General features: G+C 47.8%; 1 protein-coding gene across 1 annotated transcript in view; it reads left to right on the forward strand.

Annotated features, from left to right (window-relative positions):
- The first annotated feature begins 9,780 nt into the window (after positions 1-9,780).
- LOC143172215 (arylsulfatase B-like) overlaps positions 9,781-16,087 on the forward strand; it is a 99,279-nt gene continuing 92,972 nt past the window's right edge. Inside the window, 1 exon segment of the mRNA XM_076361455.1 lies at positions 9,781-10,014. Within this exon segment, the coding sequence (XP_076217570.1) occupies positions 9,781-10,014 (234 nt within the window).

Consider the following 16,087-nt stretch of genomic DNA (forward strand, 5'->3'; position numbering starts at 1 on the left):
ATTCCCATTCATGAGCTGATTTGTCGACTGGAGAGCCAAGGAGTGATCAGCAAGACTCGTTCACCCTTTAACAGTCCCATATGGCCAGTGCGGAAGTCTAATGGAGAGTGGAGACTGACAGTAGACTATCGTGGCCTAAATGAAGTCACGCCACCACTGAGTGCTGCTGTGCCGGACATGCTAGAACTTCAATACGAACTGGAGTCAAAGGCAGCCAAGTGGTATGCCACAATTGATATTGCTAATGCATTTTTCTCAGTCCCTTTGGCAGCAGAGTGCAGGCCACAGTTTGCTTTCACTTGGAGGGGCGTCCAGTACACCTGGAACCGACTGCCCCAGGGGTGGAAACACAGCCCCACCATTTGCCATGGACTGATCCAGACTGCACTGGAACAGGGTGAGGCTCCAGAACACCTATAATACATTGATGACATCATCGTGTGGGGCAAGAGAGCAGGAGAAGTTTTTGAAAAAGGGAAGGAAATAGTCCAAATCCTGCTGAAGGCCGGGTTTGCCATAAAACAAAGTAAGGTCAAGGGACCTGCACAGGAGGTGCAATTTTTAGGAATAAAATGGCAAGATGGACGTCGTCAGATCCCAATGGATGTGATCAACAAAATAACAGCCATGTCTCCACCAACTAGCAAAAAGGAAACACAAGCTTTCTTAGGCGTCCTGGGTTTTTGGAGAATGCATATTCCAAATTACAGTCTGATCGCAAACCCTCTCTATCAAGTGACCCGAAAGAAGAACGATTTCAAATGGGGCCCTGAGCAACAACAAGCTTTTGAACAAATTAAAGAGGAGATAGTTCATGCAGTAGCCCTGGGGCCAGTCCGGGCAGGACAAGATGTCAAAAATGTGCTCTACACCGCAGCCAGGGAGAATGGCCCTACCTGGAGCCTCTGGCAGAAAGCACCAGGGGAGACTCGAGGTCGACCCCTAGGGTTTTGGAGTCGGGGATACAGAGGATCCGAGGCCCGCTATACTCCAACTGAAAAAGAGATATTGGCAGCCTATGAAGGGGTTCAAGCTGCTTCGGAAGTGATCGGCACTGAAGCACAGCTCCTCCTGGCACCACGACTGCTGGTGCTGGGCTGGATGTTCAGAGGGAGGGTCCCCTGTACACATCATGCAACTGATGCTACGTGGAGGAAGTGGGTCGCACTGATCACACAACGGGCTCAAATAGGAAGCCCCAGTCGCTCAGGAATCCTGGAAGTGATCATGGATTGGCCAGAGGGCAAAGATTTTGGAATGTCACCAGAGGAGGAGGTGACGCGTGCTGAGGAGGCCCCAATGTATAATGAACTACCAGAAAATGAGAAGCAATATGCCCTGTTCACTGATGGGTCCTGTCGTCTTGTGGGAAAGCATCGGAGGTGGAAAGCTGCTGCATGGAGTCCTATGCGACAAGTTGTAGAAACTGCTGAAGGAGAAGGTGAATTGAGTCAGTTTCCAGAAGTGAAAGCCATCCAGCTGGCTTTAGATATTGCTGACCGAGAAAAGTGGCCAGTGCTCTATCTCTATACTGACTCATGGATGGTGGCAAATGCCCTGTGGGGGTGGTTGCAGCAATGGAAGCAGAGCAACTAGCAGCGCAGAGGCAAACCCATCTGGGCTGCCGCATTGTGGCAAGATATTGCTGCCCGGGTGGAGAACCTGGTTGTAAAAGTCCGTCACGTAGATGCTCACGTACCCAAGAGTCGGGCCACTGAAGAACATCAAAACAACCAGCAGGTGGATCAGGCTGCTAAGATTGAAGTGGCTCAGGTGGATCTGGACTGGCAGCATAAGGGTGAATTATTTATAGCTCGGTGGGCCCATGACACCTCAGGTCACCAAGGAAGAGATGCAACATACAGATGGGCTCGTGATCGAGGGGTGGACTTCGATCCACTTCGAGGGGTGGACATCGGATAACACACCGATGTTTTAGTTTAGTCCTAGCCACGGACTTTTCAGTTTCCCATGCTCTACCGACTGAGAAGGCTGGAGGTGCACAAGAAGCTGGGAGGGGGCACAGCCAAACTGGCCAAAGGAACATTCCATACCATGTGACGTCATGCTCAGTACATAAACTGGGGAAAGCTGGCCTGGGGGTCCGCTGCTCGGGGACTGGCTGGGCATTGGTCGGTGGGTGGTGAGCAATTGCACTGTGCATCACTTGCTTTGTGTATTATCATTATTATTACATTATTATTATTATTTTATTTCAATTATTAAACTGTTTTTATCTTAACCCACGAGTTTTTCTCACTTGTGCTCTTCCAATTCTCTCCCCCATCCTACCGTGGGTCGGGGGAGTGAGCGAGTGGCTGTGTGGTGCTTAGTTGCTGACTGAGGTTAAACCACGACATTAGGATAGCTCACCGTTGCAGCACTTTGCACAGCATGAAAAAACTGTAAGGGGAATGTTCACACATATAAGTCAATCTTTCATAGTTATAAAATGAAAATGATAAACCTGAAGAAATGGATGGTGGATTTTGGCAGCTTTTGTGGTTTCCTGTCACTGCTTCTTTTCATTGTATGTTGTGATACAGTGTTGCATAAACTTGTGGTGTCAAGATACAGCAAGAGGAAGTGAATAGGAGCAAGAATCTTTAAGCAGTACATCCATGTTTTAAGACGGCTTCCAACCAATGAAACCAAAATACCCGGGTAGAAAGACTGGCAGGGACATCTTTTGAGTCTTCTGCAACCTCATTAGCTAACAGAGGAGACACCTCTGTAATGAGGTGAAAAAATGATAGCTGGTCATCTAGGAAATTTTCTGAAATACTCAAATTTCTGCGTCTGGAGAGATCAGGACATGTCAAAAGGCAGGTTTCTCAGACACATTTTATATAGTTTTCCCTTATTCTCCTTCCAGCTCCAGAGAATTTTAGTACCCCAGAGTAGATGTTACTACTACCATTTGAATTTTTGTTCTAAGTTCCCACATACTATGGCAAGATGTGCCATGTTCATACTTTGTGTGGAATGATAAATCAACATGGATACCATAATCTCATGTGTCACTCTAATGATTTCATTAATCATTGACCTCAAAACAGCATCCAAATTATTCAAACCTAAATTCAGAAAAAGTAGACTGAAACATAGGGGACTGAACATAGGCCATTTCCAGTATTTATTCTTTTGATTCAAGAGAATACTCTCTGATATAAATAGTATTTTCTGATTGGGATTCCAAATCCCTCAAATAGTAATTAGAAAAAAAAGCACTAAGAAAATATGACAGCAGCAATATCCAGACTGTGACTGTGCAGTATCTGCTGTGTATGTTTTAGATGGTTTGATTTAATGTTTTAACTCTGGGAACTCAGGCAACCAGGTTATCCAATTCTGGTGGAGCAGGACAAACAGCAAATAACTCCTGACACCCCTCTACACGGGGATATGAGTTCAGTGGCACTTGAACACCGTGATACCTTTGAAAACATGCCAAGTGAATAGGTATTATGATTTTTATTGCAAAATTTGTATCCAACATTTCTGATTTCATCAGCGCTGTCTAGATTTTCAAAGTAATTATTTTGAATGAACTAGAATGGTTTCCATGGGAATGTGCTAACATTTGAATGGAATTTTACATATAATAAGGACGTGGAAGAAGTTAGCAAAATATACAATTCAGTGAGACAACTGTGACTGGTGATGGGATCTGAAATAAAACCAAGATAAATCGGAACTTTCCTGCCTTTTGAACAGTATGAATCACATCTCAACAAAGAAAATATAACTCATAGCCACATACCAGTTTGTCAGCAATTCTGGAATTTACTTCAGGGAAAAGTGACTTTAGGACAGTATTGTTGCTTCTTGTTCCAATAGCAGTGTCCTGTTTTGACACCAGGCTGATAAGCAAAAAAAGTCTTCTTGGCTTCCTTCCCAACAAAGAAAGAAATTTGGGTATCTTATTTATGTAACTTGTTTAATTTTCACCCAAGTCCTAAAGCAGAGATGAACAAAAGCACGCAGGAAAAGCCTTCTTCCAGAACTTTCAGCACACCAGTGCTCAGTTCCAAAAATTGACTCTTAACCAGAGACTCAAGGAGAAAATAAATGTGGTATAATATGCAGAATAAAACTATAAGAACATAGCAATAATAATTGTTTGCATGTAAAGAAAGAAAACTTGCAGGTCCATGTATAACAAAACCAGTGGTAACTTGCCTTAATAGTATCCATTCATTCTTCATTGTCTTTTATGAGAGAAAAATTTAACAACAAAATAATTTTTTTTCTTTTAATTCACCTCTTCCCTCTCAAATTCTGTTTTATGTCTTTCTTTTACCTTAAATCAGATTGCTTTTTGCATGGATTTCCTTGGCACTTTACATTACCTGTCAGATACATCTTCTTCTCACCACTGCTGTCCTCATCTGCTTCCCTACTTTCTTTTTATTATGGATTTTCCTCTCCTGTGTGTTGAGTGCAGTTCCAGTCTCTCCTCCTGACATCTTAATTGGAGTTGCGTCTGTGGGACTTCCCATTTCTTCAACCCAAAAGTTCTGGAGAAACATCTGGAAGCAGGGAAGACAGCGAGCATCATTGGCCTAGACAGATATCAGGACCACTAACAATCAAAAAATATATATTCTGGGCATCAGTAGGATGATATTGTATATGCTTCAGAGTTGAAAACTTAAGGTTAAACTGACTCCTCAAGAGATTATAAATCAGTCACTTGATTTACACAGAATTATATTAACTAAGGAAGACCAACAAGTTAACTACCACTCACAAGCACACCTTCATAATTTGGAGATATCACAGTTTGAAGTTATCAAGCCATGTTTTTGAGCTGTGGAGTATAACACATCATTACTGTAGAAAAAAAGTGTGGCATCACTCATCATTGCTGCTGTTTTCAAACCAGCAGCGAATCCTCTGGGATTTATAAAAAAAAATCTAGTAACTTCATAGGCTTATCCACTAGACTTCATTCATAGGAGCAGGAAACTTCTTTCTACAGAGACTTGTCAATCAAAAAGAAAGACAGGATTCTGGCATACTCAATATTTGCCTTTCTTACTGAGAAATACTATTTTTCATGTGGATTTTTCTTTCACCTGTTACCAAACGGCTACATAAATTCGGGAATGCACATATAGAATCATAGAATCATTTAGGTTGGAAAAGACCTTTAAGGTCATCGTGTCCAACCGTCAACCCAACACCACCACGCCCACTAAACCATGTCCCTAAGCGCCACATCTACACGTCTTTTAAATACCTCCAGGGATGGGGACTCAACCACTTCCCTGGGCAGCCTGTTCCAATGCTTGATAAAACTTTCAGTGAAGAAATTTTTCCTAATATCCAATCTAAACCTCCACTGGCACAACTTGAGGCCATTTCCTCTCATCCTATCACTTGGTACTTGGGCAAAGAGACCGACACCCACCTCGCTACAACCTCCTTTCAGGTAGTTGTAGAGAGCGATAATAAGGTCTCCCCTCAGCCTCCTTTTCTCCAGGCTAAACAGTCCCAGTTCCCTCAGCCGCTCCTCATAGGACTTGTGCTCTAGACCCTTCACCAGCTTCATTGCTCTTCTCCGGATGCGTTCCAGCACCTCAATGTCTTTCTTGTAGTGAGGGGCCCAAAACTGAACACAGTATTCGAGGTGCGGCCTCACCAGTGCCAAGTACAGGGGCACGATCACTTCCCTACTCCTGCTGGCCACACTATTTCTGATACAGGCCAGGATGCCATTGGCCTTCTTGGCCGCCTGGGCACACTGCTGGCTCATATTCAGCCAGCTGTCCACCAACACCCCCAGGTCCTTTTCCGCCAGGCAGCTTTCCAGCCACTCTTCCCCAAGCCTGTAGCATTGCATGGGGTTGTTGTGACCCAAGTGCAGGACCCGGCACTCGATCCCCTCACACAGGTCATTGATAAAGATATTGAACAGAACTGGCCCCAATACTGAGCCCTGGGGAACACCATTTGTGTCTGGCCGCCAACTGGATTTAACTCCCTTCACCACAACTCTTTGGGCCCAGCCATCCAGCCAGTTTTTTACCCAGCGAAGAGTATGCCCGTCCAAGCCATGAGCAGTCAGTTTCTCCAGGAGAATGCTGTGGGAAACGGTGTCAAAGGCTTTACTAAACTCCAGGTAAACAACATCCACAGCCTTTCCCTCGTCCACTAAGCAGGTCACCTTGTCATAGAAGGAGATCAGGTTAGTCAAGCAGGACCTGCCTTTCCTAAACCCATGCTGACTGGGCCTGATCACCTGGGTGTCCCGTACGTGCCGCGTGATGGCACTCAAGATGATCTGCTCCATAACTTTCCCCAGCACCAAGGTCAGACCGACAGGCCTGTAGTTCCCCGGATCCTCCTTCCAGCCCTTCTTGTAGATGGGCGTCACATTTGCTAACCTCCAGTCAACTGGGACCTCCCTGGTTAGCCAGGACTGCTGATAAATGATTGAAAGTGGCTTGGTGAGCACTTCCGCCAGCTCCCTCAGTACCCTTGGGTGGATCCCATCTGGCCCCATAGACTTGTGTGTGTCTAAGCAGTGTAGCAGGTCGTTAACCATTTCCCCTTGGATTATGGGGGCTTCATTCTGCTCCCCATCCCTGTCTTCCAGCTCAGGGGGCTGGGTACTCCCAGAACAACTGGTCTTACTATTAAAGGCTGAGGCAAAGAAGGCATCAAGTCACCTTCAGCCTTTTCCTCATCCCTTGTCACTATGTTTCCCCCCGCATCCAATAAAGGATGGAGATTGTCCTTAGCCCTCCTTTTGTTGCTAATGTATTTATAGACACATTTTTTTATTGTCTTTTACGGCAGTAGCCAGATTAAGTTCTAGTTGGGCTTCGGCCCTTCTAATTTTCTCCCTGCATAACCTCACAACATCCTTGTAGTCCTCCTGAGTTGCCTACCCCTTCTTCCAAAGGTCATAAACTCTCTTTTTTTTTCCCTGAGTTCCAGCCAAAGCTCCCCGTTCAGCCAGACCGGTCTTCTTCCCCGCCGGCTTGTCTTTCAGCACATGGGGACGGCCTGCTCCTGCGCCTTTAAGATTTCCTTCTTGAAGAATGTCCAGCCTTCCTGGACCCCTTTGCCCTTCAGGACTGTCTCCCAAGGGACTCTCTCCACCAGCGTCCTGAACAGGCCAAAGTCTGCCCTCCGGAAGTCGAAGGTGGCAGTTCTGCTAACCACCGTCCTTACTTCTCCAAGAATTGAAAACTCTCTCATTTCATGATCACTGTGCCCAAGACAGCCTCCAACCATCACATCACCCACAAGTCCTTCTCTGTTCACAAACAACAGGTCCAGCGGGGCGCCTTCCCTAGTTGGCTCACTCACCAGCTGTGTCAGGAAGTTATCTTCCACACACTCCAGGAACATCATAGACTCTTTCCTCTCTGCTGTATTGTATTTCCAGCAGACGTCCGGGAAGTTGAAGTCCCCCACGAGAACAAGGGCTAGCGATCGCGAGGCTTCTCCCAGCTGCTTATAGAATATTACATCTGCCCCTTCATCCTGGTTGGGTGGTCTGTAACAGACTCCCACCATATCTGCCTTGTTGGCCTTTCCCCTTATTCTTACCCATAAACACTCAACCCTATCATCACCATCATCAAGCTCTAGACAATCAAAACACTCCCTAACATACAGGGCTACCCCACCGCCTCTCCGTCCTCACCTGTCCCTTCTGAAGAGTTTATAGCCATCCATTGCAGCACTCCAGTTGTGCGAGACATCCCACCCTGTTTCCGTGATAGCAACTATATCATAGTTTTCCAGCTGCACAATGGCTTCCAACTCCTCCTGTTTGTTGCCCATGCTGCATGCATTGGTGTAGATGCACTTCAGGTAGGCTACTGATCCCACCACCTTTTTTGGGGGAGAAGCCCTAATTCCTATGCAACTGTTCTCAGGCGCTTCCGTGGTTTCTAACACATCCATAACCCTTGCGTCTTTGCTGCCACGTGGATCTCCATCCCCTACCTCCACTGGGATGGCAGACTGAAGGATCTTGCTAGCACACCGTCCCTCAAACATTGGTGTGCTGCCCCCAGGCTTATCACTAGCGAGCCTGGTTTTATCCCCTTCCCCCTTCAAATCTAGTTTAAAGCTCTTTCTATGAGCCCTGCTAACTCCTGCGCAAAGATCCTTTTCCCCCTTTAAGAAGGGTGTACCCCGTCTGTCGCCAGCAGGCCTGGTGTCGTGTAGACTGACCCATGATCAAAAAACCCAAAATTCTGCTGGTGACACCAGGCTCAGAGCCAGGTATTGATCAGCTGGGTCTTCCTGTTTCTTCCAACATCATTCCCTGCAACTGGAAGGATAGAGGAGAACACTACTTGTGCTCCTGATCCCTTAACCAGTCATCCCAAGGCCCTGAAGTCTCTCTTGATTGCCCTCGGACTTCTTGTTGCAACTTCGCCGCTGCCTACATGAAAAATCAATAATGGGTAATAATCTGAGGGCCGTACCAGGGTAGGAAGTTTTCTCATCACATCTTTAACCCAGGCCCCAGGGAGGCAGCAGGCTTCCCTAAGAAGTGGCTCTGGTCTGCACATTGGGCCTTCTGTTCCCCTCAGAAGAGAGTCTCCTATGACAATGACCCGTCTTTTTTTCTTTATGGAAGCAGTTTTGACGCAGGACATAGGCCGACTTAACCTTGGCAACACCTGCGACCTAGATGAACCATTGTTCTCATCATTGTTCGGTTCCACTCGCAGAGCCTCATACTTATTATGCAAGGGCACCTGGAAAGGTAGGGTAGTTGCAGAGGAGACGCGCTTGCTGCACCAGGCAGGAACTTGTCACCATTGACCCCTATCCCTTAAGTCACCAGGTGACTTCTGCCGGGTGAAGAGAGGATAGGGAATCCTCCGTATCATGTGTCCTGTCTGCCTGATGGGCTTGTCCCAGGGAAGGCAGGGTGCAATTCCAGTAGTCTATCTCTCTCTCGGACTCCCTGATACTTCTCAACCTACTCACCTCCTCCCGGAGCTCTGTCACTAAGCTGAGGAGTTCCTCTATCTGGGCGCACCTCCCACAGGTGTGCTCACTACTGCCATCCAGTACTGGCATAAGAGTAGGGCACACCCTGCAGCCTGACACCTGTCTGGCAGCATGTTCCCATCGGAGCTCTGTCTGGGAAGCTGCATCAGTCGTGACGGGTGCAGAGTTTAGAGTGGACATAACCTTCCGCCAGGGTGGATACCATTGCTCCGTGGTCGAACCGGCAGAGCTGCCACTAGCGCTCCCTAGGGACTTCTTTTATACGGGGGGGCTTGGCCGCCGTTGCTCCTGGCCCCGCCCAGGTCTCGTCAGCTGCTGTCGCGCGAGCTGCGGGCTCCTAGCGGCTCTCTCGGCTCCCCCTGAGGTTCCCCCGGCTCAGGAAACCCTCCTGTGCACCACGCTGGAGCGCTCCGCTGCCGATCCTGCCGGCACCGGAGCTGCTCGCCTCGGCGACTGAGATACTGCGCTAACATCGGGAACAACTTCACAATCTCTTTTTTTAAATCATTTCATAAACTAATCGGCCTAAAGCTACACTGCTTTCACCCACAACATGTATTCCGGAACCTCGCTATTCTTATCGTTGAACAAACTCGGACTGAGCTACAGCACAGGGGTGCAGTAGTAGGACCCTAACCCCGGGAGGTCTGCGCCCCAGCCCCGCCGGGTCGGTGCCCGAGGACGGGTGCGCCCCATGCCACCGCCCCCGCAGCCCCGGCCCGCCCGGCGCTGCCCCCGCCATGGCCCGTCCCCGGGGCGGGCCTCGTGGCCCAGTTCCTGGTGGCGGGGATGGCGCGGCGGGCGGGCGTTCTCCCGCCGCTCTGCCTGTTGCGGCTGGCGTCGGCGCAGCCGCCCGCCCCGCGCTTGGTGGTGATGCTGGCTGACGACGTGGGCTGGCACGGCTCGGCCATCCGCACGCCGCGACTGGACGCGCTGGGGGCGGGCGGCGGGCGGCTGGAGCGGTACTACACGCAGCCGCTCTGCACCCCGTCCCGCAGCCAGCTCCTCAGCGGCCGCTACCAGGCAGGGCGCGGAGCGGCGGTCGAGGGGGAAACCCGTGAAAACTCAGTCCCGGAGTTGTTGTACAGGCATGGCAGCGTATCGTGAAAAATATCCCTGTCATAGTCATCTTCTGTTATGTACTTCTGAACTGGCCAGGCACGCAGTCAGAAGCAGATCAGCACTACGTGCTCGGTTTATGCAGCTAATTTTCCAATGCAGCATTTAAATGCATCCTAACCTGTATGTTATCCTTCATATGATACTGTAGATGTAGACGTTTATGGGCCCCTTGATGGAGTGCACACAGACTGATCCTTAGTCTGGGTATCTAGCTGCTTTGTCATCATAGTTATGATTTTTCCCATTTTTTTTCAGTTGCACAGGTATAAGAATTGGACTTTATCATACTGCTATATTTTTTTTTCCCTCTACCTCTTCTTTTTATTGCAACTTTGGCAAAAATGGGGAGGGGAGAAGAATACAGCATGGACAGAAAGAAGAAACTCACAAAGGGTTAAGTGTATTTCAGAAACTTCCCCTCTCTCTAAAAAGTCCTGCACGTACATGTTAACCATAGTGATTTGTCAAAGAAACTGTTCAGAATGAAAATAAATGTCATCCTGTAATAGTGGATGTTCTCTCTTATTGTCACAGGAGGGTTGTTCTAGGTGATACTCTTGCCAAGCAACATTTGTTCTGTTCCTAGAAACTCCAAGAGTCAATAATAAAGAATAGGAAGATGTAATTGACTTTTTTTTTACCAACAACTCTTTAAATTGTTTTATGTAAATAACCTAAAACATGTCTTCATTTTGACTATTTCTAGAATAGAGTTCATACTCTGAGCATGCTTATCTAGAAATGGGTCAGGGTTAACTGGATGTTACTGCATCTGATTTTAAAGTGGAAATTGGAAATGCTCATAGTTCAGTCTTGATTTAAATTCATCATATGCATCTGATGATAATTTAATTATCTTTGTGTTGACCTTGTTACAAATGAGTAAAATAATATTAGAAAATGGAAGTAATTTTTCTATAAAATTGAGGAGAGATTCTGTGCAGGAAATAATTATGTAGCAAATATATGGGATTTTGTTTTGATTTACCCATTGATATAATTAACAACTGCTCAGAAATTTGAAAAAGTAACCTAAAAAAGGGCCCCTCACTACAAGAAGGACGTTGAGGTGCTGGAGCGTGTCCAGAGAAGGGCAACGAGGCTGGTGAAGGGTCTGGAGAACAAGTCTGATGAGGAGCGGCTGAGGGAACTGGGGTTGTTTAGCCTGGAGAAAAGGAGGCTGAGGGGAGACCTCATCGCTCTCTACAACTACCTGAAAGGAGGTTGTAGCGAGGTGGGTGTCAGTCTCTTCTCCCAAGTAACAAGCGATAGGACGAGAGGAAATGGCCTCAAGTTGCGCCAGGGGAGGTTTAGATTGGACGTGAGGAAAAATTTCTTTACTGAAAGAGTGGTTAAACATTGGAACAGGCTGCCCAGGGAAGTGGTTGAGTCCCCATCCCTAGAGGTATTTAAAAGACGTTTAGATGAGGCGCTGAGGGACATGGTTTAGTGGGCATGGTGGTATTGGGTTGATGGTTGGACTCGATGATCTTAGAGGTCTTTTCCAACCTTAATGATTCTATGATTCTATGATTCTAAATATGGTCCTATCTGGAGCTGGAATTTTGATAGTCATCTTGCACTCCATAAAGAAAGAAGAGCAAAGGTATTGGTTTATGAAAGCTATAGATTTATTATTATTATTATTATTATTATTATTATTATTATTATTATTATTATTATTATCCAGAAGTGATCAAAAGGGACTTCAGGGCACTGGGGCGACTGGTTGAAGGATTGGGAGCACAGGTAGTGTTTTCCTCAATCCCTACAGTGGCAGGGAAGGATACTGAAAGGAACAGGAAAACACACCTGATCAACACGTGGCTCAGGGGCTGGTGCCACCGGAGGAATTTTGGGTTTTTTGATCACGGGGAGGTTTACATGGCACCGGGCCTGCTGGCGGCAGATGGAGTTCAGCTGTCTCACAGGGGGAAAAGGATTCTCGCTCATGAATTGGCGGGGCTCACTGAGGGGGCTTTAAACTAGGTTCGAAGGGGGAAGGGGATAAAACCAGGCTCACTAGAGATGAGCCTAGGGGTGGCGTGCCAATGCCGGGGGCGAAATCGATAGCCCAGCTCAAGTGCATCTACACCAATGCACGCAGCATGGGCGGCAAACAGGAGGAGCTGGAAGCCATTGTGCAGCGGGAGAGATATGACTTAGTCGCCATCACAGAAACATGGTGGGGTGACTCTCATGATTGGAGTGCTGCAATGGATGGCTATAGACTCTTCAGAAGGGACAGGCGAGGAAGGAGAGGCGGTGGGGTGGCCCTGTATGTTAGGGAGTGTTTCGATTGTCTAGAGCTCAACGATTGTGATGATGATACGGTCGAGTGTTTATGGGTAAGGATGAGGGGGAAGGCCAACGAGGCAGATATCCTGCTGGGAGTCTGTTATAGACCACCCAACCAGGATGAAGGGGCGGATGAAGCGTTCTACAAGCGGCTGGCAGAAGCCTCTCAATCGCTGGCCCTTGTTCTCGTGGGGGACTTCAACTTCCCGGACGTCTGCTGGAAATACACCACGGCAGAGAGGAAGCAGTCTAGGAGGTTCCTGGAGTGTGTGGAAGACAACTTCCTGACGCAGCTGGTAAGTGAGCCTACCAGGGGAGGTGCCTCGCTCGACCTGCTGCTTACAAACAGAGAAGGACTGGTGGGAGATGTGGTGGTCGGAGGCCGTCTTGGGCTTAGCGACCATGAAATGATAGAATTCTCGATTCTCGGTGAAGTAAGGAGGGGGGGCAGCAAAACCGCAACCATGGACTCCCGGAGGGCGGACTTTGGCCTGTTCAGGATGCTGGTTGAGAGAGTCCCTTGGGAGACAGTCCTGAAGGGCAAAGGGGTCCAGGAAGGCTGGACGATCTTCAAGAAGGAAGTCTTAAAGTCACAGGAGCAGGCTGTCCCTGTACGCCGTAAGAAGAACAGGCGGGGAAGACGACCAGCCTGGCTGAACGGGGATCTCTTGCTGGGACTCAGGAAAAAAAGGAGAGTTTACCGCTTGTGGAAGAAGGGGCAGGCGACTCAGGAAGAGTACAGGGATCTCGTTAGGTTGTTTAGAGAGGAAATGAGAAAGGCAAAAGCCCAGCTAGAACGCAATCTGGCCACTGTCATTAGAGACAACAAAAAAAGTTTTTACAAATATATTAATGACAAGAAGAGAGCCAAGGAGAATCTCCATCCTTTATTGGATGCGTGGGGGAACATTGTCACCGAGGATGAGGAAAAGGCTGAGGTACTCAATGCCTTCTTTGCCTCAGTCTTTAACAGGCAGACCAGTTATCCTCAGGGTATTCAGCCCCGTGAGCTGGAAGACAGGGACGGCGAGAAGGATGAACCCCCCATAATCCAAGAGGAAGCAATCAACGACCTGCTACGCCACCTGGACGCTCCCAAGTCTATGGGGCCGGATGGGATCCACCCGAGGGTGCTGAGGGAGCTGGTGGAGGAGCTTGCCAAGCCACTCTCCATCATTTATCAGCAGTCCTGGTTAACGGGGGAGGTCCCGGACGACTGGAGGCTTGCCAATGTGACGCCCATCTACAAGAAGGGCGGGAAGGAGGATCCGGGGAACTACAGGCCTGTCAGCCTGACCTCGGTGCTGGGGAAGATTATGGAGCGGTTCATCTTGAGGGCGCTCACAAGGCATGAGCGGGACAACGAGGGGATCTGGCCTAGCCAGCATAGGTTCATGAGAGGCAGGTCCTGCTTGACCAACCTGATCTCCTTCTATGACCAGGTGACCTGCCTAGCGGACGAGGGAAAGGCTGTGGATGTGGTCTACCTGGACTTCAGTAAGGCCTTTGACACCGTCTCCCACAGCATTCTCCTAGAGAAACTGACTGCTCATGGCTTGGACGGGTGTATTCTTTGCTGGGTAAAAATGTGACTGGACGGCCGGGCCCAGAAAGTTGTGGTGAAGGGAGTTAAATCCAGTTGGCGGCCAGTCACGAGCGGTGTTCCCCAGGGCTCAGTACTGGGGCCGGTCTTGTTCAATATCTTTATCAATGATCTGGATGAGGGGATTGAGTGCACCCTCAGTAAGTTTGCAGATGACACCAAGTTGGGCGGGAGTGTTGATCTGCTCGAGGGTAGGAAGGCTCTGCAGAGGGACCTGGACAGGCTGGATCGATGGTCCGAGGCCAACTGTATGAGATTCAACAAGGCCAAGTGCCAGGTCCTGCACTTGGGTCACAACAACCCCATGCAGCGCTACAGGCTTGGGGAAGAGTGGCTGGAAAGCTGCCTGGCGGAAAAGGACCTGGGGGTGTTGGTGGACAGCCGGCTGAATATGAGCCAGCAGTGTGCCCAGGCGGCGAAGAAGGCCAATGGCATCCTGGCCTGTATCAGAAATAGTGTGGCCAGCAGGAGTAGGGAAGTGATCGTGCCCCTGTACTTGGCACTGGTGAGGCCGCCCCTCGAATACTGTGTTCAGTTTTGGGCCCCTCACTACAAGAAGGACGTTGAGGTGCTGGAGCGTGTCCAGAGAAGGGCAACGAGGCTGGTGAGGGGTCTGGAGAACAAGTCTTATGAGGAGCGGCTGAGGGAACTGGGGTTGTTTAGCCTGGAGAAGAGGAGGCTGAGGGGAGACCTCATCGCTCTCTACAACTACCTGAAAGGAGGTTGTAGCGAGGTGGGTGTCGGTCTCTTCTCCCAAGTAACTAGCGATAGGACGAGAGGAAATGGCCTCAAGTTGTGCCAGGGGAGGTTTAGATTGGACATGAGGAAAAATTTCTTTTCTGAAAGAGTGGTTAAACATTGGAACAGGCTGCCCAGGGAAGTGGTTGAGTCCCCATCCCTGGAGGTATTTAAAAGACGTGTAGATGAGGCGCTTAGGGACATGGTTTAGTGGGCATGGTGGTGTTGGGTTGACGGTTGGACACGATGACCTTAGAGGTCTTTTCCAACCTAAATGATTCTATGATTCTATGATTCTTATTTTTTTTTCCCCTCCTTTTTCTTGCTTTGTATAGACAGCGGAAGAAATTACAATGCTTTGCTAGCTTGTGTCTTTCACTATATTAATAATCTTTTTTCTAATACTGCATGTAAAAAAAAACCCCAAAACCCAAGTTTTTTTCCAGCTCCTGTTTCAAAGAAAATTGGTAACTAGTATACCCTTTGTGAGAGTCTACTTACCCACTCGCCTAAGATCAGGGTTATTTGGTTTAAAAGTGAATTCAAAGTGTTGCTAAAGCAATGCTTTTAAAATTAATCATGCAGCTTGCTACACGGGAGTGCTTAGTGGAGTTTTAAAATCTTATGTCTTGTGGTCTAGGGGGTCTTGGAGGTTTTGTGCTTTGACACATTACTAGAATTGACAGATTACTAGAAATATTTAGTAAACAAACAAGATATTTTTTCTTGTATATGTAAGTTTCCCAGCCTAGGTTTAGGATAGTGGGGGTTTTTTTGGTTTTTTGTTTTTTTTCCTGGAGGAGATAGGGGAGTCGACAAAAGTCAGCTTATAGTACACAGTAAGTGAAGAGGTTTCTTGCATCAAGCAAAATGTACTACTTGGAGTATCATTATCAATCATGCTTTTGTAAAGAGATAAAATTCACCACTTATTAAGATTGGAAACTTATGTGGAACTATTAGAGTTTAGATCTAGTCAGCGTCTAAAACATGTTGTCCCCAGTATCCAAATGCTTTTTTTGTAAAAGTGCTCACACTCACTTTAAGTATGTAAATAAATATACAAATGTGCCAGGTGACTATTCTCTGATACAGGCAAAAGCTCGGTAGCTTCATCTGCCATGCGTCTTTTTGCCCACCTCCATCCCATTTAAAATCTCTCACTCTGTGTTGAGATGTTGTCCCTAGCCTTCAAAGAGACCACAATGGTAATTGTTACCTATTAAGATCTTTAGATGAAAACACAAAAGGCTCTGGGGTTGGGTTTTTTTATTGCACTTAATTTATGCCTGGGAAGATTTTGTTAACCCCTGCGGTGCTATTTCCTTGTCTTCC

Source organism: Aptenodytes patagonicus, chromosome W (genome assembly GCF_965638725.1).
Source record: "Aptenodytes patagonicus chromosome W, bAptPat1.pri.cur, whole genome shotgun sequence".
In the NCBI taxonomy this organism is placed as follows: Eukaryota; Metazoa; Chordata; class Aves; order Sphenisciformes; family Spheniscidae; genus Aptenodytes; species Aptenodytes patagonicus.